General features: G+C 39.2%; 1 protein-coding gene across 2 annotated transcripts in view; it reads left to right on the top strand.

Annotated features, from left to right (window-relative positions):
* Positions 1-27,923, top strand: part of LOC148852160 (uncharacterized) — an 86,171-nt gene that overhangs the window by 33,082 nt on the left and 25,166 nt on the right. For both annotated transcript variants that reach the window (XM_088944195.1, XM_088944196.1), the window contains exons 4-7: positions 3,735-3,842; positions 5,615-5,772; positions 6,538-6,703; positions 16,748-16,884. In XM_088944195.1, the coding sequence (XP_088800321.1) occupies positions 3,735-3,842; positions 5,615-5,772; positions 6,538-6,703; positions 16,748-16,884 (569 nt within the window). The remainder of the gene's footprint in view (positions 1-3,734; positions 3,843-5,614; positions 5,773-6,537; positions 6,704-16,747; positions 16,885-27,923) is intronic.

The raw sequence follows: 27,923 nt of genomic DNA, 5'->3' as shown, positions 1-27,923 counted from the left end.
TGTGGAGGCATAACCAAGGAAAATGCACTTGTGGGCTTTTGGTTCAAATTTATGTCTCTAGGTACTTGGAATGTGTACATAACAAGTGCATCCAAAGACACAGAGTGGAATAGGAAAAAGGTTCTTGCCCGGATGAAGGAGACTAAAAGGAGACTTAAAACCCAACACTCTAGACTGCATACGGTTAATTAGGTAGGTTGCAGTGTGAAGAAATAGTTGGTTAGCCACGAGTGTGGGGTTCCATACCCACACTCAGGCTCTAGTGGGTGTGGTTTCATACCCACAACTAGTTATTTCTAATTTCTTTTTTTAGTAGTTTCTAATTTCTGTTATTAAAAGTTTCTAATTTCTATTAAGTTGGGCAGGCTGGCCTTATTGTTTCTAATTTTTGTTTATTTCCTATTCTTGTAAGGAACCTAAAAGCTATAAATAAAGAAGTGTATGGGGCGGCATATCATTCACCACCGAACCCCTTCTTTCTTTTCTCCTCTCTTCACTCTCTTCACTCTCTCTCTCTCTCTCTCTCTCTCTCTCTCTCTTTTCTTCTCTTCAAACCTGTAATACAGTAAACAATTATTCTTTTTCTTCTTTCAAGTGAGAACAACATCCCCCCAAAATCTTGTAGGGACATGTGAGGCAAATAGGATACTTCTTGCAACTTCAACAATGAGCCGGTTTTTCCTTTCAGCAACTCCATTCTATTCTAGAGTCCTAACACAGGAACTTTGGTGAATAACCCCCAAATCAATGAGATAACAGGTTAGTTTTTTCTCAAAATATTCTTTTGCATTGTTAGATATGAAGATTTTGATTCTGGTAGCAAATTGGGTAAGAACAAATTCATGGAACTGCCTCACAAGTCTGAGAACTTCATCACGGGACTTCATAAAAAAAAAAGCCCAAGTATATTGTGAAAAATCATCAATGAACAAGATAAAATATTTATATCCACACATAGAGGGTAAGTGGTATGGTCCCCACACATAAGAGTGCACAATGTGGAATGGAGAAGAAGATATTTTATTACTCAAATGGTAACTGCTTCTATAATGTTTTGACAACTCACAAGACTCACAATGAAGACTAGGCAAATTAATTCCCTTAAATAGTTATGGGAATAAATGACTCAATGCAGAAAAAGAAAGATGACTCAAACGAAAATGACATAGCATGACACGAATGACAAACTGAAGATGTAGATCCAAAAGAAGCTTTCCCAGGTTGTCCTTGACATTGTCTAGGAGTATCCAACAGATATGTTCCATTCGCCTCATGGCCATTCCCAATCACTTTCTAAGACTCCAGATCCTGAAAGACATTGTAGGAAGGAAAAAGGTTACACTGTAGTTCAAAGACTTAGTTAGACTACTTACAGATAACAGATTTGTATTCAATTTGGGCACATGAAGAGTAGAAGGAAGTAAAAGAGAGTCTATAGCCTTGATGGTTCCTTTGCCAGAGATAGGAGCAAGAGAGCCATCGGCTAAGGTGATATTATCACGACCAGGAAGCAAATCATAAGAAATAAACAAAGTGGAAAGGCTGGTCATATGGTCAGAAGCTCCAGAATCAATAATCCAAGGGATCCTACGATTACCTGAGATAGTTGCATGATTGGCAGTAGCCCTTATACCTGAATGAGCAAATGCAGAAGAAGTTGAATTTCCTGGAGGGTTGGGAGAAGAGGCAGCACTCTCAAGGTGACTGATCATTCTTCCAAACTTCTCATATTCTGCCTTCATAACTGCTAACTGTTCACTAGTAGTTCTCTCATCGGTTAAGCACCTGTCATTATCTGGACCAGTAGCAATGTTGGCACTTCCAGTCATCAAATTATCAGCCTTCTTTTGGAAACGAGGGGGAAGAAGCTCCGGATGTAGTTTCCAACACTTGTCTTTTGTATGTTTTGGTTTCTTACAATACTCACAAATAACTTCCTTCTTTCCTGAACCACCTGGACTTCTTGTAGTTCCCTAGGTTTCAGCCCCATGTTAGCAAAGTGGTCATTTAGACCAGCCCCTTGAACATGGACTAGTCTCCTAATTTCTTCACTACTTACCAAGGCATAGGCCTGAGACAATGAAACACTATCCTTGGATAAGATGTTTTGTTTTGCGATATCATACTCAGGATATCGACCCCATCAAGAATTCAAAAACCCTGTTTCTCTCAACTAATTTTTTGTAGGTTTCAGCATCATTAGTACTTTCCCAGGCAACAGTTTCCATCAAGTCAATTTCTTGCCAAAGAGATTTCAGCATTGTGAAATAAATGGCTAAAGGTCTCTCCCCCCTGCCTTAAAGGTTTCACATCACTCCTCAGCTTATATGCCCTGGCTACATTCAATTTCTGAGAATAGGTTTCAGCAACACTATCCCATATTTCCTTTGCTGAATTCATCCATAAATAGTGTTGACTGATTTCAGGTTGCATCGAATTTACTAACTATCCAATTATAGTGTAATTTTCTTGCATCCACTTTTCATTAGATGGATCATCTTCCGAGGGAGCCTTCTTGCTCCCGGAGATAGACCTCCACTTGCCTCTACTGCAGACATGAATTTTTACTGATTGTGATCATGCCAGATAATTGATTCCATCTAACTTGACTGTGGTCACAACCAGTAGAGAGTCAATAGAAGCCCCGGAAACCTGTCCGGATTCAGCAACATGCTTGTTTTCAACTCCCAAAGGATCCATCTTCTTAAAAAAACTCCAAAAATAACTTCTAACAACTTCAATTAACAATCAAGGAAGACAGGAAAAAATATATGTTGTGAATCAAACTCTATGCAGTTGTACCTGTTAACTACATCACACCCGAAACTCGGGAGAAACAGAAAAAACCAGCCATACCTTGTAGACTTCACAGAACATTGAGCTACTTGAATCAACCTTCAAGATGAAGAACAAGAAGTCTTTTAATCACTGAGCGCCAAGGTCAAACTCCTTGTGGGGCCCGTAAGCAGATTTCTCTAGTTAATTAGGGTTTTGGGCAACACACCTAAGACTGTCAAAATGATGACAAGGACAGCCTCCCTCTCCAAAAACCACTAACAACTGGGGTAAAAAGAATTTTTTAACTATTCATTCGATTCAATTCTCCATACACACTATGTATGGGAAGAAAGAGAAGAAAAGAAAGAAAAGGAGAGCCCGCTCTGATACCAAGAAGAAAAACAACCTTCTGAAACAAATGGACTGATTAAAAAAGTGCAGAAAAGTGATAGAGAACAGCAGAAACAGAGAACCAAGAAGAGAGAAGAGGAAGAAGCAGGTGGCGGCAATAAGGGTTCAGAGAGAGATTTTCGAAATGTAATCTTTTCTTACACCCTAATCCCTTTTCATTAACTTAATTTCAGTAATTACAGAGAGGCCCTTAACTGGGCAAATAATTTAAGAAAACGTAACATAAGTAAGGCCCATGTTGAGGTCCATTACAGAAAAGAACATAAACAAAAATAAGTAAACAGTCTATGGGCCATTCGGCCCATCCTCTCTACACGTGTGTAAGAAACATCAAATTTGATGTTCTAGGTAGAAATAGAAATTTTATTTATCAACTTAAAATGTTTTAGGTAGAAAAATCTTTCTCATACAAATTTATATTGATTAGCCCGAAAACACCATGGCAACACACCCCCTCAATTATTCAACAGCTACACTTAGAATGGTAATCATAGCTATTAAGGTGGGGTATCTGCTTATATAGTAATAGATACATTTTTTCACAGGGACATGCATTCAGAAGACTTCTTTTCATAACAATGCTTGCATGGGAGAATCCTTACAGTGGAGGCATTGTTTCACATGTCAATGCTTCGGGAAGTACTTCCTTGCAGGTTTGAATTTCTAAATATTATCACAATAGATCGTTCCCTGAATTGTGTTTCACTTATTGTTTCAGCAATCTGCAAGAGCACATTGCTTGATTAATTTATAATACATTTTATATTTTCTGTTTGAGTTTTGCAAATGATAAGGAGTTATTCTTACTATAGTTGTCATATTCTAAGTATCATCTAATGGCAGATGCAAAGTATTAGGTCTCTTGTCTTATATGTTTTGGTTAGATTGAGAATCTTCTTTTGTACTTGTGTGCATTTTTCTTTTTGTTTTGAATTGTAGTGACTTAGTATGTGAATCATATCAAAATAGTGAGCCAGTCATCCAATTACCAATTTTCTTATGGGTCCTTTAAGGGAAAGATTTTTAAAAACTTATGATGATTTTAATGAAATATCAAAATATTTTAAAAAAGTTCTTAAACATAAATGTATAGTCAATCAATGAAATCTGAAATATTGCCAACTTATTGGCAAAACATTAGAGATATTAAGAAAAAAAGATTCTCAAAATATTTTGTATTACCACCTAGCCAAATAGGGAGGTTTCTATGAAATTTCACTAGATATTGCCAATATTGTGAACTATGGGTATAGTCAAGGATCAAATTATCTATGTGATATCCTGTGCCCTGTATCGGGCATATTGTATTGTTTCCAAAGGTCATCAAAATGCCTATCTTTAAGAGTTTGAAAATTTTAATGTTTTTAATCATTAAATATAAATATCACAAACCCGTATAAAAATATGAATCCAAAAAAATTAATAAAAAAGAGTATCGGTGACCTGAAATGCCCAATACACATATTTGTGCATATCAGGTGTATTGATACTTTGATACTTTGAACCTTGGGTGATGTTACTGATTTAAAAATATGTACTGAGTGTGGAGAAAAGGTGTGTAGTGTGTTATAGATAAAAGTTTTGGATGCTATTAAAATAAACATGTAAATCTACTAGGATGTGTTTTCAAAACTTGTTTTAATATCCTGATAAGATACATTAAGTATAACATCATTTAGCACGAAAATACAATTAAATAAGCTTTTATGAGGTCATTCTAGAGGACTATGACACCCAGATACTTGTACATAGGTGACCTATTGCGTTGGACACTTTTAATTTTTAGGTGTTAGTTTTTGTTTGATAATCGGCAAGGTGCTTGGATAAGAATAATGTGCTTGATCCTATAAAAGCTTTTACTGATGAATGTTCAATGTGGTTCATGTTCTATCTGAGGTTTTATTCTATTTATTTATTTTTGACATGGTAGAGATAATTATATACACAGTTTGCCTCTGTACAGAAAAATGCTATGCAGTGGGACCTAGCATTTGGCATCCAACAAGAGAAATCTAAAGCTTCTATTTATGAATAATAATATAAGGATTAAAAAAAAAAATAAAGAGTGAGATGAACTTCCCTAACTCGTTATGTATTAACTTTCACCATGCCATTATCCATTGATATTGAACTCTCACCTTGGCTGTTTAGCCTTATTGTCCAACATCTTCAAACTTCATTCATGCTTTTACTTGCAATTTCATTTTCTTGAGTATCATTACCTATATACATATTCAAAAGAAGGGATAATTTGATATTTTCATTCTTGTCTACATTAAATGCCTTCTGGACTCGTTTTTTTTTCAAATTTAACTTTCAGTAGTCTTCTGTATTTCTTATCTATTATGGTTAGATTCTTGTTACCAACATTCTATGTTGTTTTGAGGGCTATCATCTAAAATAGTTTGTGTTCTTGTGATTGAAGATGAAGCTTGTAAGAGAAGAGGCTTTTGTTCGTATAGCTCCAGCTGTTGCTGGTCTGGCTGATAGATTAACAGTATACAGTCTTTTCAAGGCACTTGCGGGAGAAGAACAGGGGATCTCTTTAAGCTCGTGGACTATGTATATTGAAGAAATTCTCAAGTAAGTGTGCAGGCATATACATAAAAACCTCTACTAAAGAGGATATTATTCCCTAAAATTTTATTGAACACCACTAAGTTCGATAAAGAGCAAGTGGGCTTGGTGCCTGAAGTAATTTTGGAGGGCATTATTGCATTTTTGTAATCTTCTTCAACTTGGTAACAAAGCAAAACAAAATCTGTTCAGGTATTTGGTTCTCCAATGTCAGTATTTGGCATCTTCTTGATATCTTCTTGCTTGATCAAGATTTTAGCATTACCTATGATCTCCCAAGAACACTTTTGTGGATCTGCAAAAAAATAGTAACATGAAATGTTCTCAATAGTCTCAAAGAGAAACTGAATCCACAAGTGCAACAAGGTTCATTAATTTTCCACCATTTTGATTTGAAATATGGGCATGGGAACCTATGAGTCTATGACTGGTTCATAACACATCTTTGTTAAAGAGCTCTTTTCAAAGATGTTGTTCTCCAATTTCCAAAGGTGAAGAGGAATAAGACTCAAAACATGTTTCTAGCCTAGTCCTCTCACTCAGCTTTCCATGCAGTTGATGTCCATTCTGATACTTGTAAAGCCTTGGGTGAAGTACTAGGAAAGAATCCAACAGATAATGATGGGAGAGATCTTCCTCTCTCAAACTCCACTTCATTGTTTCCGTAGAAACTCCTCTCCTGTTTGACCTACGGCAATGCTTCACCAAAATTACATGAACATTTTGGTCTTTTCTCAATTTAAGGTGTTGTACTTGTTTTCTTTTGTATAGGGTTCATGAAGGGCGGAAGTCATACCAGACACGAGAAACACCCATACTTTCTGATGAACAAATCTTATGTGTTGGTTCTAGCAGTAAGCAACCTGTTCTAAAATGGGAAAATAGCATTGCTTGGCCTGGAAAACTTATATTGACAGATAAAGCACTCTATTTTGAGGTATATGCTCTTTCATTTATATGAGTAAAATACTAAGAATGCTTTCTTATAGAATCAATAAAAAATGAGATTGTCTCAAAGAAATGGAATTTAGTAGAGGTCCACACTTTGCCTTCTAAATTATATTTGTGCTTTTGGTACCATGTCTGAGTAACATAATAAGTATTCTATCTCACAATGTATTCTTCCAAGATTGTACCAAACTTGTAAAGTTCTGTCACTTTTCTAAAAGATTGCAATAACTATCAATTTTATCATAAACAGTTCTATATTGCCACTTATATGTTACAATTGAATCTGATGTTTGGATTTGATCACATAGCATACCTAGAAGAATGAATTCTTTTTGATATGTGGAAACAGCCCTGATGAAGAACGAATGCTATTCTAGCCAGGTGAGGAAGAAGAAGAAAGATGAATATGCTGAACAAAGTGACACTTTAATTGCTCTTTCTTATCATTTTCAGGGGCAGTTTAAGAGCTTGGTCTTTTCCATTGATTTCGGTGTCACTATAATGGCTACTTTGAGCAAGTTATGACCAATTTACAATTTACTAATTGGACAAAATATTAGTGGAATTTTTCATAGGGCAGCCCAGTGCATGAGGCTCCTGCCAATTTTAGTTGAAATTTTCATATGTACAAAAGGTAAGTTAAAGTCTTTAACAGGTTTAAAATTTACTTAGAAATTGATTTGTTAATTTATATTGAAAATATACTTAGAAAGTCTATAAACTAGTTTTACAAATGATTTTATTATAAGTTCATATTGAAAACCATGGAAGTAAGTTTTTAAATAGTTTCAGGGTTCTTTTTTGCATGTTGAAATCCTGATTGTAGGCATAATGTTGTGAATCATTAAGAATCTTTTCTATTATTATTTTTGATAAGTAAGAAATTGCATTAACTGGAGGGAGAGCTGCAAAGGTTTCAGAATCCTTGGGACTTTCCCACTAGTTTTTTGAAGAATTTAATTCTGATTTTATTAAAGGAGTTACAGAATTGTACAGCCAAAAGTCACCCATACATTGGAGGCATTGCAACCCCCAAACTCCTGATAATATAGACTCTTGCATAGTTCTGACCTGTTTACCCCTTGCTTAGACAATGTATTGGCCAAAACATTGGCTAACCTGCTTATCCACTTGAAAGCTACAATAAGTCTCCTTCCCAATTTTTGAATTTTCCTCATTATGTTCCAGTGTTGCCAAGTAACCTGTAATTTTTTTGGTTAGCCACACCACAATCACTTTCGAGTCCTATTTACCTCTAGATGGTTGAAGCTTTTCTATTTTGTGATCCTTATGGTTGAGTCCCCAATTCCATTATGGCCTGAACAAAGCCCTACGGTCATGCTATTGCAGTCCCTAAAGGCTTCCTCAAGACTTTTCCACTGTATTCCCTCAAGATAAACTTTTTCTTGCCACAAAGATTTCAGCATAGAAAAATAAATTGCTGAAGTTTTCTCTTGCTTTAAATTATTTGTTTCACACTTGGGCTGATATGCTGTAACAACCTCTAGTGCCTGTTAATACATTATTTGAGACATTATCCAAGATTTCTTTATCATATTCCATCCATAAAAACATTCGTACTACTGTGTGGAAGCATGGAACCACATAAAAACATTCGTACTACTGTGTGAAGTTTTCTTGGACCCACTTTGTATAACTAGGATTTAAAAGACCTAGCTGCATCACTACAGTAGTTAAATACCCAAGTTTTCTATATCCACTGATGTACAAATGAACAGATTGAAATTATTCCCAGCACAATCCATGAGTTCATAGGAGCTGAACTTCATTTACTAAGAATCTTGTAGGAAACAATATAGAAGAAAAACAGTCCCAAAAGAATAAGAAAACTGATTAAAACAAAGGAGATAGCAGAAGTAAAAAGAAGAAGAGAGAAGAAGAGTTCGGTTGTGAGAAGGGTGAGGAGAAGAGTTGTTCGTACAGTCCCTCCTTCCCCTAATCCTTTCATTAAAAATTAATCACTAATTTTCAGAAATTACAAGTAAGCCGTTAATTGGTTGGCCAACTAATTAAACAAAACAAAACTAATGTTAACAGGCCCATTAACAAAACAGAACAGAAGAATAAAGAGAAATAACAACTGTGGGCTATGGGCCATTTGGTCAATCTTCTCTATACTCCCCCTTAAGCTGAGCATAGATGTCAATCATGCCCAGCTTGCCTGTATCATGCTGTAGCTTGGCCTTGGAGACACCTTTGATAAGAATGTCAGCTAATTGTTCTTCAAATGCAATAAAAGGTAGACAAACTTCTCCAGAAGCCACTCTTTCTCTGATGAAATGCCTGTCAACTTCAATTTGTTTAGTTCTATCGTGTTGCACAGGATTATGGGAAACGTTAATGGCAGCCTAATTGTCACAATACAACATCAACGGTCTGTCATACTCAACACCTAATTCCTCCAAGGATCGAAGCCAAAGTAACTCAAAAACTCCATGAGCCATAGCTTTGTACTCTGCCTCAGCTGAAGATCTAGCAACAACAGATTGCTTCTTGCTTCTCCAAGAAACAATATTGCCTACCACCATACTACAGTATCCCGAAGTTGGCCTCCTATCATCAATGTTGCCTGTCCAATCAGCATCTGTATAGGTCTCCAGTTTCATATGACCATGTTTAGCAAAAAGAGTACCTTTCCCCAGAGTGCTCTTCAAGTAACATAAAATCCTCTCTGTTGCTGCCATATGTGTATCTCTGGGAGCATGCATGAACTGGGTAATGCAGTTAACAACATATGCAATGTTAGGGCGAGTCATACAAAGATATAGCAGTTTCCCTAGTAACCTTTGAAACACTCCCTTATCCTCCAATAGTTCTCCATCAAAGGTAGAAAGCTTGTGACTCATATCAATAGATGTAGCCACTGGTCTTGCACCCATTTTACTTGTTTCAGTGAGCAAGTCTAGCGCATACTTGCGTTGAGAAATAAAGATTCCATCTTTAGATTGAGCCACTTCAATGCATAGTAGGGCTGTTCATAAGAATGCCCAACCCGACCAAACCGACCAACCCGGACCGACCCAACCCGAGTCGGCCGAGTTTTCATTAGTACCAGTCGGTTTCGGGTTGGGAAAATATATAAACCGATATATCGGGTCGGTTTCGGTTTTCTTGTGTGAAAACCGAAACCAACCTGACCCGAACCGAACTAGTCTTCTACTAGTTCGGTAGTTCCTAGTTTGAGTAGTTTCCTACTTAACTATAACTAGTCTTCTACTAGAACTAGAAGGCCCATCAGGCAATTACAATTAGAATAGGCAATCTATCCTAGTTTCTAACTTTCTATAATCTTTTACACCAAATAGGCAACCCATTAGGCAATTACAATTAGAATTCAATTAGGTGTCCTTTTGTACAGGAGCAAAACCGAAATCGACCCAAACCGACCCAACCCGACTCAAACCGACCAGGTCGGTTTGGCCTATCCGTGGGTCGGTTTCGGTTTCCACCTCAGGTAACCCGACTAGGTCGGGTCGGTTGGGAAAACCCCAATAAACCGACCCAACCCGACCCGTGAACACCCCTAATGCATAGGAAATACCTCAATTCCCCTAGGTCTTTGATCTCAAACTCTACATGAAGGAAGGATTTAAGGTTATCAATCCTAGTCATATCAGTGCCAGTCACTACAATGTCATCCACATGGACTATAAGATATACCACCAATGAACCTCCTCTCTAGGGTATGGTTAGACTGAGTTTGTGTGTAATCAAATTTAACAAGAGCAGCCCTAAACCTTTCATACCAGGCTCTAGGTGACTTTTTGAGCCCATAGAGAGACTTCTTCAACTTGCACACCTTACCCTCCATGTATGTGCCATACATCCTTGGTGGGAGAGACATTTAAACCTTCTCTTGTAATTCTCCATTCAAGAAGGAATTTTTCACATCGAGCTGATAGAGGGGCCAGTCTAAATGAGCTGCCAAAGATAGCAGGACCCTCACCGAGGTCATCTTCGTGTAGTCAATCCCATAAGTCTACGTGTAGCCTTTAGCAACCAATCGAGCTTTGTATCTCTCAATAGAGACATCGACATGATATTTGATGGTGTACACCAATTTACAGCCCACTAGCTCCTTCCCTTCAGGAAAATCAACCACTTCCCATGTGGCATTCTTGTGCAGAGCCTCTATCTCGGTTCTCATAGCATCCCTCCATTCTGGAATAGAGAGAGCTGCTGATATAGACCTGGGTATAGAAGCAACAGAAGAAAGAAATGAATAATATGAAGGAGAAAGAAGGCCATAGGAAAGATGTTTAGAAATGCAATGTGCAGTACACTACCGTTTACCTTTCCTTGTGGCAATAAGGACATCAAGGTCTGGGAAGGGAGGCTGCAAGGGAGTGACCTCAGTACCTATTGTCTCTTAAGCAACTGGAAGCATAGGAGGCTCATGTGGTGTAGAGGAAACAATCTGCTCACTCCTGGTCTTTTGCTGTTGGTACCACCTATGAGTAGAAAGAGGACGAGGAGGCAATGGAGGAGAGACAAGAATAGTGAAGGGATCCGGAGTTGATTTTTCCCTCTTAGACTCAACAGAAGAAAACTCAAGTGAAGAAGACTCAACAGGAACAGGAAGGGGGAGTGCAAACAACTGTGACAAATACTCCCCCTGAGATGAACCATAGAAAGGAGTGGACTCAGCAAAAGTGACATCCATTGAGACACAACAAGTTCCACTACTAGGATTAAAACAACAATAACCCTTTTGTATGGAGGCATAACCAAGAAAAATGCACTTATGGGCCTTTGGTTCAAATTTATGTCTTTAGGTACTAGAAATGTGTACATAACAGGTGCAACCAAAGATACGAAGGGGAAGATAAAAAGGTCCTTATCTGGATAAAGAAGATTAAAAGAAGACTTAAAGCCCAAAACTATGGATGGCATACAATTGATTAGTTATGTTGTAGTGAGAACAACATCCCCTAGAACTTTGTAGGAACACATGAGGCAAACAAAATTCTTCTTGCAACTTCAACTATGTGACGATTCTTCCTCTCAGGTACTCCGTTTTATTCCGGAGTACGAATGCAAGAGCTCTAGTGGATGACACCAAAGTCAGTGAGATAAGAGGTTAGGTTTTTCTCAAAGTATTCTTTTGCATTATCAGACCTAAATATCTTGATTCTTGTATCAAACTGGGTAAGAACATATTCATGAAATTGTCTTACAAGCTTGGGAACTTCGTCACAAGATCTCATAAAAAATAACCAAGTATACTGAGAAAAATCGTCAACGAACAAGTTAAAATATTGATAACCACCCACGAAAGGCAAGTGGTATGGCCCCCACACATTAGAGTGCACAATATGAAAAGGAAAAGTGGATCTCTTATTGCTTAAAGGATAAGTGCTTCTACAATATTTTGATAACTCACATGACTCGCAATGAAGACTAGACAAGTTAATTCCCTTAAACAACTCTGGGAATAAATGGCTCAAAGCATAAAAGGATAAATGACCCAAACGAAAATGATATAACATGACACGACTAAAAGACTCTGAAGAAGTAGACCCGAAAGCAACTCTTTCAGCCTGTCCTCGACATTGTCGAGGAGTATCTAGCAGATATATTCCATTCGCTTCATGGCCATTCCCAATCACTTTCTGAGACTTTAGGTCCTGAAAACACAATAAGAAAGGAAGAAGGTTGCATTGCAGTTTAAGGATTTAAATAGGCTACTCACTAACATCAAATTAGTATGCAATTTAGGGACATGAAGGACAAAAATAAGGAAAAGGAGGGGGTTTGTGGCCTTGATGACTCCCTTGCCAGAGATAGGAGCAAGAGAGCCATTGGCTAGGGTAATCTTATCATGAGTAGAAAATAAGTCATAAGGGCTAAACAGAGTAGAAATGTTGGTCATATGATCAGAAGCACCAGAATCAATAATATGAGGGATCCTATGATTACCTGACATGGCTTCATGGTTGGTAGTAGCACGTATACCTGAATGAGCAAATGCAAACGTAGTTGGATTGCTTGAAGAGTTGGAGGAGGTGGCTGCACTCTCAAGGTGGCTGATCATTCTCCCATATTTCTCATACTCCGCCTTCATAATAGCTAACTGCTCACTAGCAGTTTTCTCATCTGTGGCACTCCCATCATTATCTGAAACTATGGCTGCATTGGCACTCCCAGTCTTCCCATTTTCGACTCAAAAACTCCATGAGCCATAGCTTTGTACTTTGCCTCAGCTGAAGATCTAGCAACAACAGATTGCTTCTTGCTTCTCCAAGAAACAATATTGCCTACCACCATACTACAGTATCCCGAAGTTGGCCTCCTATCATCAATGTTGCCTGTCCAATCAGCATCTGTATAGGTCTCCAGTTTCATATGACCATGTTTAGCAAAAAGAGTACCTTTCCCCAGAGTGCTCTTCAAGTAACATAAAATCCTCTCTGTTGCTGCCATATGTGTATCTCTGGGAGCATGGGATAAGCCTGAGACAAAGATACATTGTCTTTAGCTAGGATATTCTATTTGGTAATATCAAATTCTGGATTCAACCTTGTCAGGAATTCAAAAACTCAATTCCTCTCAACCAATTTTCTATATGTCTTTACATCATCTGTATTTTCCCAGACAACTGTTTCCATGAAATCTATCTCTTTCCACAAGGATTTCAGCATTGAGAAGTAGACTGCTAAAGGTTTCTCCCCCTGTTCACATCACTTCTTAACTTATATGCCCTGGCCACGTTCAGTTTTTGTGAATAGGTTTCAGCAACACTATCCCATATTTCCTTATCAAAATTCGTCCACAAATAGTGTTGACTAATTTGCGGTTGCATTGAATTCACTAACCACCCAATAACAGTGTAATTCTCTTGCAACCATTTCTCATAAGACAAGTCATCTTCCCTTGGTGCTTTCTTGCTCCTAGAAATATATCCCCACTTGCCTATACTACAAACATGTATCTTTACTGATTGTGACTATGCTAGATAGTTAGTCTCATCAAGCTTGACTGTGGTCATAGCCAATAAAGAGTCTACAAGTGCTCCGAACCTGTCTGGACTCTGAGCCCATCTTATTTTCAACTCTAGAAACATCCATCTTCCTCAAACAACTCCTAAAACAGTTTTTAGATGACAAATAAAGAAGATAGGAAATAACAGACACCAAGTACCAACCTTCACAGATCCCTAACAGCCAACTGCGTCTCACCTAGAACCCGGGGGAAAAAGAAAAGAGGCAGCCACTCCCTGTAGGCTTCACAAAACTGCGCAAAGCTTGGATTAATCTTCAAGGTAATAAAAAAAAGAGCCCCTTCAACCACTGAGCACCAAGGTAAAGCTTCCTGTGGGACCCGCAATCAAAACTCTCTAGTTGATTAGGGTTTTTGGGCAAAAACCAAAAACTGTTAAAAAGATGAGATAGATATCTTCCTTTTTTCTCCAAGAAACCACTACCAATTGGGCTGGATATCTTCTTCAATCAAATATTTGATTCAGCTTTCCATACACATTGTGCATGGGAAAAGAAAAAAGAAGAAAAAAAGGGGGAAAGAAAAAAGGGACCTCCTTTGATACCAAGAAGAAAAATAGTCCCAAAAGAATAAGAAAACTGATTAAAAGAAGGGAAAAAACAAAGGAGATAGCAGCAGCAAGAGGAAGAAGAAGAGTTCGGTTGTGAGAAGGGTGAGGAGAAGAGTTGTTCGTACAGTCCCTCCTTCCCCTAACCCTTTCATTAAAAATTAATCACTAATTTTCAAAAATTACAAGTAAGCCCTTAATTGGGCCATTCGGCCCATAAGAGAAGGCCCATTAACAAAACAGAACAGAAGAATAAAGAGAAATAAAAACTGTGGGCTATGGGCCATTCGGCCCATCTTCTCTACAAATATCAACAAAATTTCAATCTTGGACTATAAATAGGGTTGAAACCTCCAATTCTCCACTAGTGGGCAAAAACAATGTTGTGCAAGCTAGGCATGATAGATATCCATTCTCAATTTGAGGGGGAGTGTTGTGTGGATTATGTGGGCTTGGGCTGTTATGTACTTGTTTTATTTATTTTCTCTATTGGGATGAGTGGGCCTGGGCCTTATGTCATTTTTATGTATTTTCTCTATTGGGCTAAATGGTATTGTTAGGGCTGTACAGAATGGAGAAGCTGCAAGACACTCTTGAATTTTCTTCTTCTTCTCTACTACTCTTCACCTTCTTCTTTAAACCTGAATGTTTTCATTACTCATTGTGTATTTAAATTTTCAAAGCATAAAGATGAGGAAGAAAATTGGTGGACTTGAGTCAAGAGGATTGCATTATCTTGATGATGGTTGAAAGAGAACAACCCTGTATTCATCTTTGTTGGTATTTACACTGATTTATATTAATTCCTCTTTAGGGCTGGTATTCATCAGCCTACCCTCTATTCAAATTAAGCCTATTATAGATAGATTTTATCTGTGGTCCCCTAGTACATTTGCTCACTATTTGCTCCTTGTTTTGCAAATGAATCAGCAATGCAATTTTCCAATCTAGGTAGCCAACTATTCAGTTAATCATCTCCCTTGCTTCATCCTTGATTTCCCTTAAAGTATGTCAGTGGTGTCAAGTTCCTTGACAATAATTTTTGAGAGAGCTCATTACTGTTTCAGAATCACCTTCCATCATTAGTTTGCTCATATTCATCCCCTTGGACATCTTAATTCCATAAAGAACTGCTAGTATCTCAGCTCTTGTAAAACCCCAAAACCAATAGTACTGTAATATTATGCTACCACAGCTCTATGGCTATCTCTAAAGACTCCAAGGTTATCAATGCTGTATCCAGCAAATTTCAACTTGAGATTGACACTGGAAGCCTCCATTTTCATGGTATATTTATTCTTGCCATAGAAGATTGAGCCACAACCTGCCAAGAAGAGATATGCATGAAGATGTCCAGAGTTTTAATCCAATGCACAAATTTTCAAGTAATGTTTTCTATCATCTGTTCTGTAGTCAGTCTGTTATTGTGAAAAATCTTGCATTTCTTTCTTCCCAAATAGACCAAAGGATGGCAGCCCAATAGCATCTCCACATTATTTTCCCTCTTCTCCTTGGGAGCTTGAAAAAGGAAGGCAAGAAAATACTTCTTGCTGAAACCGGTAGGGAGCAACCACAAACAAAAAGAACTAGAAACCAGCTCAAAATACTGTGGGTAAGAGAGCCAGATATTAGTATATGGAATATTGATTCCCCACTTGAGAGGGTGGGTGTTGAGGTACTGGATGCTGATTTGTTATTTCTGGTTTTCTATTTCTATTAGTTTATTTCCTTTTGTTTTAGTAGACAGGGGCATTTATATCTATATACTGTTATAACTTAGTAAGTTTGCTTTTATTACTTAAAGGGATAAAAATGTGATTTTGCCTTTTTTAAAATATAATAGATAAAAGGTCTGGCCAACTGGGAGACTATCTGGTTTCTTCACATTAAGTTAGCTTTAGTAAAATTAGTAGAGTTATAAAGGTATCCTGGCTTGAATAGGCAATTACTATTTTCTATTAGAGTTTGAACCTAAATAGGAAGTTGCTGTTTTGTGTGTTATTAGTTATAAACAGAGGTTGACAGATCTTATAGAATAAAAACTGCTTTGCTAATTAACATGGTGGTTGGTTATCATTTTGCATGCACTATTAGGTTGAATATTATTTTTATTTATTGAGTTGTTATTCTCCTTGTTCATTATATGGTATTAGACATTTTGAAAAAAAAAATTAAATGGTATTAGAATCTTGTATATATATCATACCTATTTAAAATTTTTCTTCCACTAAATGCCTGTTGGTGTACCTTTAAATCATTTACTATCCCCCCCCCCCCCTCATTTGTCTCATCATGTGATTCATTAGAGAAATAAATTGTGATTTATGCTTTTGAAACTTGTTTGTGTTACCATGAGTGAAAATCTGCAGTGTTAGTTGGGGTTTGTATACTTTCTTCCATTGCATGTGTTTGGTTCAATGAATTTGTCTCTAAATTCCACTTTTACTTGGATTTTTATAACAGGCAGTTGGTCTGATAAATCAGAAAGAAGCTAGTAGGTTGGATCTTACAAGACATGGTTCAAGGGTGGAGAAAGCAAGAGTTGGACCTTTGGGATGTGAACTTTTTGACTCTGCTGTCTCTGTTTCATCTGGTCCCCAGTGAGTAAGCTTCTGTGAACCTGTGTTTCTTCTCTTTAAAGATGAAATAAGATCTGACACATCAGGCATGCTCCTTTTGTTAGGTCATCCCTTTTTAGTTTGATATCATCTTTTAGAAGAATGATGAATCCAAGTGTAGAAGCTTCAATTTTTCAACCTTACCACATAGGAATCTGCAAATGGATCACCATAATCATTTGAAATATTTGAGGGGAAGAAGTTATCAAAGATCAAGTTCAAGAATTAAATTACAATCAAAAGTGGCAGTTCAACAAGTTCTTGGTGTAGAAATAAAATCTTGGGCTGACAATAGGGTGATCATTCTTGGACCAGCCTGCAAATTTCTGGACTTGGGTCTAGGTTTTTGACCCAGGATTTTAGTATAAAAATGTCATTACCAAATGTTGGTCCCAGTCGGTAGGTTCAGTTGGTAGGTTGGGTCTAGGTTTTTGACCCAGGATTGATGGTGGCTCAGTTGGTAGGTTCTCTGACTCGTCGGAGTAGAGACCTGGGATCAAATCCCGCTGCCACCAGGGGGGTGGGTGGGGGGGGGGGTTCAAGGGAAAGGGGATGGGCTACCCCCTGTTGTGTAGCCCCATGAAGCAAAAAAAATGTTGGTCCCAGTCTTTTGAATTTCGGCACCCATATGAGGGCTTCCATGTAATTTCTCTCTCATAATATAAATTTCGTGTTTGAGAGAGTGAACAACAACACTCTCTCCTCCATTCATTACTTTCTCCCCTCTTTTTTCTTCTCTTCTTCTCTTCTTCTTCTTTCTCTCTCAACAAAACCCTAAACACTACAACTTGATATCAGAGCAACTAGAAGCTCTTAGGAGAACCTTCTTCTTCTGATCTTTGCTGAGAGGATGAATTGCTCATGTCAGACTGCCATTAGATGACATCAACAATCTGTACAGGTGACAGCGGCAATCCCTAAAATTTACATGGTTTGATTCGCCCTGGCTTTAGATGAATTTTGGTATGTCTCATTTATGTTTGATGCCTCTATGATTTATTGTGGAATTTTCAAGTGGAAAATCGCAGAAACTCCAGATCTAGTTTTGAGGCTTGTTTTCCTTGTTTGATGGGTTCTTATTCTATGAAACCTGGTCTTTTTAGGTTGTTTTATATCGTGGGAATGATGAGAAGTGATCCTATATTTTTTTGAACCCTAAAAGATTGTTGGGAGTTTTTCTTCTCCCTCTATTTTGCTGCTGTTAGAGTCGACAGTACAGGGGTATTTTGGTCTTTTGGTTTATCTAGTTAGAAGTGAAAGGTCTGTTTTATTCAAGTTTAAGTTATGTGTCCCATCTCTTGTAAGGGACGATACTGTCTTTTGTAACTCAACCTATTCATTATAAATACAACGTGGGTCGTTTAGAGTGAGTGACTTCTCTTCTTCTTCTTCTTCTCATACTTCGAACCTAGAACTGAATAGGATCAATCTACCCATTTACATGGCATCACAGCAATAAGAAACCAGTTTTTCTTTTTCCTCTCATCGCCCTTCGTCTTCCTGGATCACTGCCAGCTATTAGAGCTAGCCGAATAAGGGTAGATTAGTCATTTTATTTCTGTTAAGTTATGTGCTTATGTGGCAGTTTTAATAGAGATTTCCTGTCCCATACTTAAGTGGGGGGGCAATTTAGTCTTTGTACAACTAATTAAAGGATAATTCATATTAGGGTCGACTGATAGGGTTTAAGCTATCAAATTCGACTGTTCCTTTTCTTCTTCTTCTTCTTCTTCTTCTTCTTCTTCTTCTTCTTCTTCTTCCTCTGGTTCGAACTGCTGAAGCCACTGAGATAACATGGTATTAGAGTAGGACGTTGCTCTTTAAATCTTCGCTCGTGACTGCTGCTCCTTTTTGTTCGTGACTTCTTTTTCTTCTCTCTGGACTGCAAATGGAGAACACAGACTCGACCTAGATCTAAGAACACTTCGGCCTCTCTTTCTCTGCTCAGAACTTGATTGCCTTTCAAGAGAATAACTCCAAAAATAAGTGGATGGTCGACTGAAGCTCTCCATCAAGGTTGGTTATCCTTTTTTTTGTGTTGTTGGTGTTACTGGGTTGGAAAACCCTCAAAAATCTGCTCGGACTTATCAGAACTTAAAGAACTAGGTTATTTGTCGCCTTGGTTCTTGGCGAAAGGCCCAAGAATAGGCTGTGTTTACAGTGACCAAATGGTGTAAGGGTTATTGTAGTGGTTGTAGTTGATGTCTTTGGAGTGACCTTTAAAAAAAAAAAAAGGGTCAAACAGACCTGTACCATGTGGGATAGAGATGGTTGTGTGGTGATGCTTTTGATTCTCACTCTTTATTGAGCAGCTTCAAGAGGGCTTGTATGTTATTAGTAAATTGTTGAATTACTGTAGTGGTGATTTATGGCTCTGTGTAATCAGTAGTGGTGTGAACAAGAACAAAAGTTGTTTTTTTTTGGGGGGGGGGCCGGAAGGAATGGCCGAATTGCCTACATCAATTTTTTGCCTTGTTGGTGTTGTCTGAATGTTGGTTTACCTTTTGTTCTTAATCTGAATGGTAGTTTGTGCACAGTGGTGACTGATTGTGACTTGTTGTGAACCTATCACCTGAGTTTAGAGACTGCTGTAGTGTTGCCTCGGCTGTTGTAGTATTTGGTTGGTGACTGAGAGTTCAGCATTAGAGATAGCAGTGGGGGAGACATAATGGCAGCAACGGGAGGTGGTTCTAGTGATCAGAAATAGAGTGTGATGATCTCTCTCTGATTGTTTGGGTGTGCAGATGACCTCCATTAAACTTAATGGTGAGAATTATGTGCCATGGGCCAAGTCAGTGGAAGTTTTCCTCAAGGCAAAGAGGAAAGTGAAACACGTGAAGGAAGATAAACCATTAGCTGACTCACCAGGGTTTGATGACTAGGAACAGGAAGATGTCCAAATCATGACATGGTTATGGAATAGTTTGGAACCCAAAATAAGTGCCAACTTTATGTTCTTAGATACAGCTAAGGACATATGGAAACATGCCAATAAGCTTTATTTTGGGTAGGATAATACTACAAGGGTATATCAGCTCTATCAGGAGTATTTCGATCTGCAACAAGAGAATAAAACCCTAGAAGAGTACTATGCCAGTATGAAGAACCTCAGAAATGAACTCAATGTTTATCATCCCCTCACTCCAGATGTTAAGGTTCAGCAACAACAGAGGGAACAACTAGATGTCACTAGGTTCTTAGCGGGGTTGAAATCAGAATATGAACCAGTTAGGGCCCAAATATTGAGAGGCTCTACTCTTCCTACACTTAAGGAAGTCTTTGCACGGCTTCGTAGGATTTCTTTGGGATCTACAGAGAATCCCACACAGTCTGATAGATCAACATTTGTGATACCTAGAGGAGGTGGACGTGGTACTAGAGGGGGAGGACATGCCTCCTGAGGAGGTCATGGTGGTTCCGTATTTGGCTGTGGTGGTGGTCGTGACTCAGGGGGAGGCCGTGGTAAAGGAAAAAGTAACTCTACAAGGAAGTGTACCCATTGTGGCAGGTACAGAAATTCGGTGAATTTATGTTATGATCTCCATGGCCCTCCTACATGGGCTAATCATGAAGTAGCTGGTGGGGTTGATGTCAGTGATAACCAACAGGCATATCTAATACCTTCCACATCTACATCTGTTTCTGGGAAGGAGATGGTGAGTGTACCGCGCGATGAGTATGAGAGGTTCCCCCAGGCTACTTCACAACATACTATAGCCACCCTTGCCCACTCAGGTATAGTTTGTCTGGCATCCAAACCCTCCCCCTAGATTATTGACTCTGGAGCCTCTGATCACTTGACCGGGACTCCAGGTGTGTTCTCTTCCCTCTCTGAAACTTCTACATCTCAAACTGTTACCCTTGCCAATGGTTCCTCTTCTCCCATCTGTGGTGTTGCTAATGTTGACACGACTTCTCTTTCTTTATCATCTGTTCTATATGTCCTTAAGTTTCCATTCAATCTTATGTCTGTTAGTAAATTAACCAAGACTCTTAATTGCTATATTACATTTTTCCCTTCCTTTTGTGTTTTTCAAGATCTCAATACGGGGAAGAAGATTGGTGGGGGGCATGAGGCTAGTGGATTGTATTACCTTGACGGTGGTGGATCGTTAGTTGCACTCCAGACTTCACTCACTCCTCTACAGTGGCATTGTCGACTGGGACATCCATCTCTCAAGGCACTCAAGATACTGGTTCCTTCTTTGAGTCATTTGTTGTCTTTATAGTGTGAGTCGTGTCAGTATGGGAAACATCGTCGGGTTCCCTTCAGTCCTAGAGTTGATAGTCATATGTTGAGTCCTTTTGCTTTAGTTCATTCAGATGTTTGGGGTCCGATTAAAATAGAGTCTTATAATGATTACAAGTATTTTGTCACTTTTATTGATGATTGTTCAAGGATGACATGGATTTATTTAATGATAGAAAGGAGTGAATTATTTTCCATTTTTCAAAAATTCCATGCTGAAATACGTAAACAATTTGGTGTTCCAATCAAAGTTCTTCATTCAGATAACGATTGCGAATAATTTCTTACTTCCTTTCAACAGTATTTAGAACAACATGGCATCATTCATCAAACTTCATGTGCATCCACTTCTCAACAAAATGGGGTGGCTGAACGAAAGAACTGTCATCTCCTTGAAACTGCTCGGTCTATTCTTCATCATATGAGTGTTCCTAAACGATTTTGGAGTGATGTTGTACTTACTGCGTGTTTCCTCATTAATCGGGTGCCCTCCTTCATTCTTCATGGTTGGTCTTCCTTTTTCTATTTGGTTCCCCACCTTGTCTCCCTTTCCATTAACACCCCGCATCTTTGGCTGTGTGCTTTGTTCACAATCTGAGTCATGGGATAGACAAGCTGGATGCATGCTCTATTACGTGTGTCTTTCTTGGTTACTCTCGGACTCAAAAAGGGTATAAGTGTTTCAATCCCATTACTCGGAAGTGCTATGTCTGTCCTGATGTCACCTTTTTTGAGTTTGTCCCCTTCTTCTCGGGACCTGAAGCATCGGTGTCTCCACCTTTGCTTCATCTTCCTCTTCCAGTCCATGGTCCTGTTCCGGTTGTTCCAATTTGGGTTTACCCTTCACCTCCTCCAGTGCAGATCCCTACTAAACGACCACCGATCCGACATGTGTATACTCATCAACAGACACCGGCTCCTCCTCCAGCTTATACCTTGTCTATGGATCCTGTTGTTGTTCCTGTCCCAGAACCTTCAGGACTTGATCTTCCCATTTCTTTACGGAAAGGTAAACATAGTTGTACCCTCCATCCCATTTCCAATTTTGTTTCAGTCTCTCTCCTTTCCGCTTCAAATCGCCAGTTTGTTTCACTATTGTCATCTATTTCTATACCTAAGAATGTCCAAGAGGCTCTTAGCTCACCTGGGTGGCGGCAGGCAATGGAGGAGGAACTCTCTTCCCTTCTGCATACTCAAACGTGGGAGCTCTCTACTCTTCCCCCCGGTAAACATGTTGTGGGTTGTAAATGGGTGTATACTGTTAAATACTTGCCGGATGGTAGTGTGGAGCGTTTGAAGGCCAGACTTGTTGCTAAAGGTTATTCACAGTTGTATGGTGTGGACTATATGGAGACCTTCTCTCTAGTGGCTAAGATTGGCTCTGTCCGTGTCTTAATTTCCCTGGCAGTTATGTATGATTGACCCTTGTTTCAACTTGACATTAAAAATGCCTTCCTTCATGGTGACCTTATGGAGGAGGTATATATGGAACAACCACCCGGGTTTGTTGCTCAAGGGGAGGATGGTAAGGTGTGCAGATTGAAAAAGGTTATTCACAGTTGTATGGGGTGGACTATATGGAGACCTTCTCTCCAGTGGCTAAGATTGGCTTTGTCCGTGTTTTAATTTCCCTGGCAGTTATGTATGATTGACCCTTGTTTCAACTTGACATTAAAAATGTCTTCCTTCATGGTGACCTTATGGAGGAGGTATATATGGAGCAACCACCTGGGTTTGTTGCTCAAGGGGAGGATGGTAAGGTGTGCAGATTGAAAAAGGAAATTTATGGGTTGAAACAATCGCCTTGTGCTTGGTTTGGGAAGTTTAGTGAAGTGGTGAAGAATTTTGGAATGAAACAATGTCAGGTTGACCACTTGGTGTTCAGCTATGATTCAGAAGCCGGAAAGATTTTATTAGTGGTCTATCTGGATGATATTATCATAACTGGTAGTGACAAATTGGGGATCGATAAACTAAAGGTCTTTTTGCAAAACCATTTTCAAACAAAAGACCTTGGGACATTGAAGTATTTCTTGGGTATAGAAGTTGCTAGATCAAAACAAGGTGTAAACCTGTGCCAAAGAAAATATGTTCTTGATCTGCTGGATGAAACATGACTGTTAGGTGCAAAATCGGATGAAGCTCTCATGAAGCCAAAATAATAAGTTGAACAGTGATACAGGGGAAAAATTTGTTGATCCTGGAAGTCATAGACGATTAGTGGGGAAGCTGAACTATTTGACTATCACGAGACTAGACATCTCCTTTGTAGTCAGTGTGGTGAGCCAATTTATGCAAAACCCTCGGATACCTCACTGGGATGCAGTTCTTAGAATTGTAAGGTACCTGAAGGGAGCTCCAGGCCATGGGTTATTGTACAAACCAGGAGGAAGACTTGAGGTAATTGGGTATACAGATGCAGATTGGGCAGGCTCTGTGTCTGATAGAAGATCTACTACAGGTTACTGCACATTTTTTGGAGGAAATCTTGTGACATGGAAGAGTAAGAAGCAAACGGTTGTGGCAAGGAGCTGTGCTGAAGCCGAATACAGAGCCATGGCACACACTACATGTGAATTAGTATGGCTGAGGGATCTCCTACAAGAAATCGGGTTCTCCATGGATAGACCTATGGAATTGTACTGTGACAATCATGCTGCAATCCACATCTCATCTAACCCTGTTTTTCATGAGAGAACAAAGCACATAGAGATTGATTGCCACTTTGTGAGGGAGAAGGTCCTTATTAGAGAGATAAGCACAGAACATGTGGGCTCAGGTGATCAATGGGCAGATTTGTTTACAAAAGGCTTAAGCTAAGGGAGAGTGAACTATATATTAAAGTTGTGATTATATGACATATATTCTCCAGCTTGAGGGGGAGTGTTAGAGCTAGCCGAATAAGGGTAGATTAGTCATTTTATTTCTGTTAAGTTATGTGCTTATGTGGCAGTTTTAATAGAGACTTCCTGTCCCATACTTAAGTGGGGGGCAGTTTAGTCTTTGTACAACTAATTAGAGGCTAATTCATATTAGGGTCGACTGATAGGGTTTAAGCTATCAGATTCGACTGTTCCTTTTCTTCTTCTTCTTCTTCTAGTTCGAACTGCTGAAGCCACTGAGATAACACCAGCCATATCAATTTTTTTTTTAATATCTCCTAGACAGATTAGAAGTTCGATAAAGGGCCAAAAAGGAGTGGTCGTTTTTTGTTCTTGGAGGTAAATATGCATCCAGTTGCTGTGGTGGTGTACTAGATACCCTCTATTCAATGGTACAAAGAGGGCTGGTTGTGGACAGGTGTGAACAGAAATCTCTATTCGACTAGTAGTGGACTACGGCTGTTTTCTTTTGGTATGGATTTCATTTATGTGGCAATGTGAATTGATAGGTATGCCTATAAGCTTCTTTTTCTTCTGTTTATACCTGGATATGTGAGTTGAAAGTAGGGTTTTTGAATGCTGAATTCATGATAGCAGTAGTGTGGTCATAATTATAGTCTGTTGAGTAGTATGTCGTGTGGTGCTGAATAGTAGAAGTGTTGAGTGGTGTGTGGTGTGTTGTTGAATAGTAGAAGGTAACTACTTTGTCTATAATAGTGATTCCTTTGTGAAGTGAGGTGAACCAGTTAAGATGGCATCATCTGGAGATGGAAGTGACAATATAATAGGTGTTATGATTTCTCCGTATTATGATTCGGCCTGCCCTTGAGTTCTGTTAGTCTGATAACAGCCAAGAAGAGAGAAGAAGAAAGAAGAAAGAGAGAGAGAAAGGAGGAGAAAAGGAGAGAAGAAAAGTTTGGTTCGAATGAGAGAAAAATTACCTCTCCCATTCGGCCAGACATGTTTTATATTACTAACATAATGGAAAAGACACATGTGCCCTTACTTAAGTGAGGGACACTAGTTCTAATATAATATTACAGATCAGCAACCTCGACATAAGTATAAAGATAGAAATACCCCTACATACTCAACACCAACACTCCCCCTCAAGCTGGTGAGTATATATCATATAATCCTAGCTTGTTACATAGGTAGTCCACTCTTCCCCGACTCAACCCTTTAGTAAATAAGTCTACCCACTGGTTCCCTGTGTTAACATATGCAACACAGGGAAGTGACAGTCAACCTCTATGTGCTTGTTACATCTTTAGTAAATAACCCTGTGTTAACACAGTCAACCCTGTGTTAACATCTTTAGTAAACAAGTCTGCCCAGCTTGTTACATATCACTCCATTCAGCACCTTCTCTCTCACAAAGTGACAGTCAACCTCTATGCGCTTGGTTCTTTCATGAAACACCGGATTAGAAGAAATATGAACTGCAGCCTGATTGTCACAGTAAAGCTTCATTGGAGTGTTACCATTGTATCCTATCTCATGTAGAAGGTTACTTAGCCACACTAATTCACAAGTAGTATGTGCCATAGCTCTATATTCTGCCTTTGCATTGCTTCTCGCCACAACTATCTGCTTCTTACTTTTCCATGTCACCAGATTACCCCCAAGAAAAGTGCAATAGCTTGTGGTAGACCTCCTATCAGACATAGAACCGGTCCAGTCAGCATCAGTATATCCTTCTATTTCAAGTTTTCCACCACTTTTGTATATCAAACCACGATCGGGAGCCCCTTTTAAATACCTCACAATTCTTAGAACCACATCCCAATGAGGAACCAGAGGTTTCTGCATGAATTGACTTACCACACTAACCGCAAATGAAATATCTGGCTGAGTAATGGTTAGGTAGTTCAATTTACGTACAAGTCGGTATCTACCAGGGTCTTCAAACACTTCACCCATATCACTGCTTAGCTTAGTATTTGTTTCTATAGGTGTTTCAGCTGGTTTAGCACCTAGCAAACCTGTTTCCTCCAGCAAATCAAGCACATATTTCCTTTGACACAAATTAATACCATGCTTAGACCTTGCTACTTCTATCCCCAAGAAATATTTCAATTTACCAAGGTCCTTTGTTTGAAAATGTTCCTGTAGAAAAGTCTTCCACCTGTCAATACTCATTTTATCGTTCCCGGTAATAACAATATCATCTACATACACCACCAATAGGATTTTTCCTGCCTGAGAGTCATGACTGAAGACTGAATGAACAACTTGGCACTGTTTCATACCAAACTTCCTTACCACCTCACTGAACCTACCAAACCATGCTCGAGGAGACTGTTTAAGCCCATAAATAGCCTTCTTTAGTCTGCATACCTTACCATCCTCCCCTGAGCAACAAACCCCGGTGGTTGCTCCATATAGACCTCCTCGAGCAAATCACCATGCAAGAAAGCATTCTTGATATCAAGCTGATAGAGGGGTCAATAATACATAGCAACAAGAGAGATCACAACACGAACTGAACCTATCTTAGCAACTGGGGAGAAGGTCTCTGTGTAGTCAATACCATAGGTTTGGGAGTACCCTTTTGCAACCAATCTAGCTTTTAGGCGCTCTACACTACCATCAGGTAAATACTTAACAGTATAAACCCACTTACAACCGACAACCTGCTTCCCAGGAGGAAGAGGCAAATCACCATGCAAGAAAGCATTCTTGATATCAAGCTGATAGAGGGGTCAATAATACATAGCAACAAGAGAGATCACAACACGAACTGAACCTATCTTAGCAACTGGGGAGAAGGTCTCTGTGTAGTCAATACCATAGGTTTGGGAGTACCCTTTTGCAACCAATCTAGCTTTTAGGCGCTCTACACTACCATCAGGTAAATACTTAACAGTATAAACCCACTTACAACCGACAACCTGCTTCCCAGGAGGAAGAGTGGTGAGGTCCCAAGTATGATTATGAGTTAGAGCTGAGAGTTCTACTTCCACTGCACGACACCACCCTGGAGAGGCAAGGGCTTCCTAGACATCCTTAGGGACAACAACTGAGGATAACAAAGAGATAAACTGGCGATGGGAAGCGAAAAGGTGAGTGAGTGAAACATAATTAGAAATAGGATGAAGGGTACAAGTGCGTTTACCTTTCTGCAAGGCAATGGGAAGATCAAGATCAGATACTGGGTTTGGGGCTGATGTGGAGACAACTTCTGGATCTGTCGACGTTGATGGAGTTGGAGGAGTAGTAGCCGGTACATGTGGGCGATGTGTATACACTTGATGGATAGGTGGTTGTTCAACATGTGGTGGCACTGGAGGCAAGGACTTGGTCATAGCTAGAACAAGGGGAATAGAATCCGCAACTGGAAGTGGAAGAGGAGGAGGTGATGAGGAGGAAGAAACATCACCGGACCCCAAGAAAAATGGAGTAGACTCAAAGAAGGTAGCATCAACACACACAAAGGAACGTCGAGAACTAGAATGATAACACTTATACCCTTTCTGGGTCCGGGAATAGCCAAGGAAGATGCACTTAATGGATCGTGCGTCTAACTTGTCCTTCCCAGGGCCCAGATTATGGACGAAGTAGACACACCCAAAAACCCGAGGAGAAAGAGGAAACAGAGACAAGGTGGGAACAAGGTAGTGAATGGGGAATGACCATCAATGATAGACGTGGGCATTCGATTAATCAAGAAGCAAGAAGTAAGCACTACATCACTCCAAAAGGGTTTGGGAACATTCATGTGATGCATGAGGGATCGAGCCGTTTCCAAAAGATGACGATTCTTTCTCTCAGCCACCCCATTTTGTTGTGGGGTGTAGGTACATGAGGTCTGATGTATAATGCCATGTTGGTCCAAGTATTCTTGAAATGATGAAGAAAAATATTCACGGCCATTATCAGAACGAAAA

The sequence above is a fragment of the Nelumbo lutea genome, chromosome 5, assembly GCF_056320005.1.
Source record: "Nelumbo lutea isolate HS-2025 chromosome 5, American lotus-T2T, whole genome shotgun sequence".
Classification (NCBI taxonomy): Eukaryota; Viridiplantae; Streptophyta; class Magnoliopsida; order Proteales; family Nelumbonaceae; genus Nelumbo; species Nelumbo lutea.
Note: the sequence above shows the minus strand (reverse complement) of the source record. Positions and strands in the feature narration are given on the sequence as shown.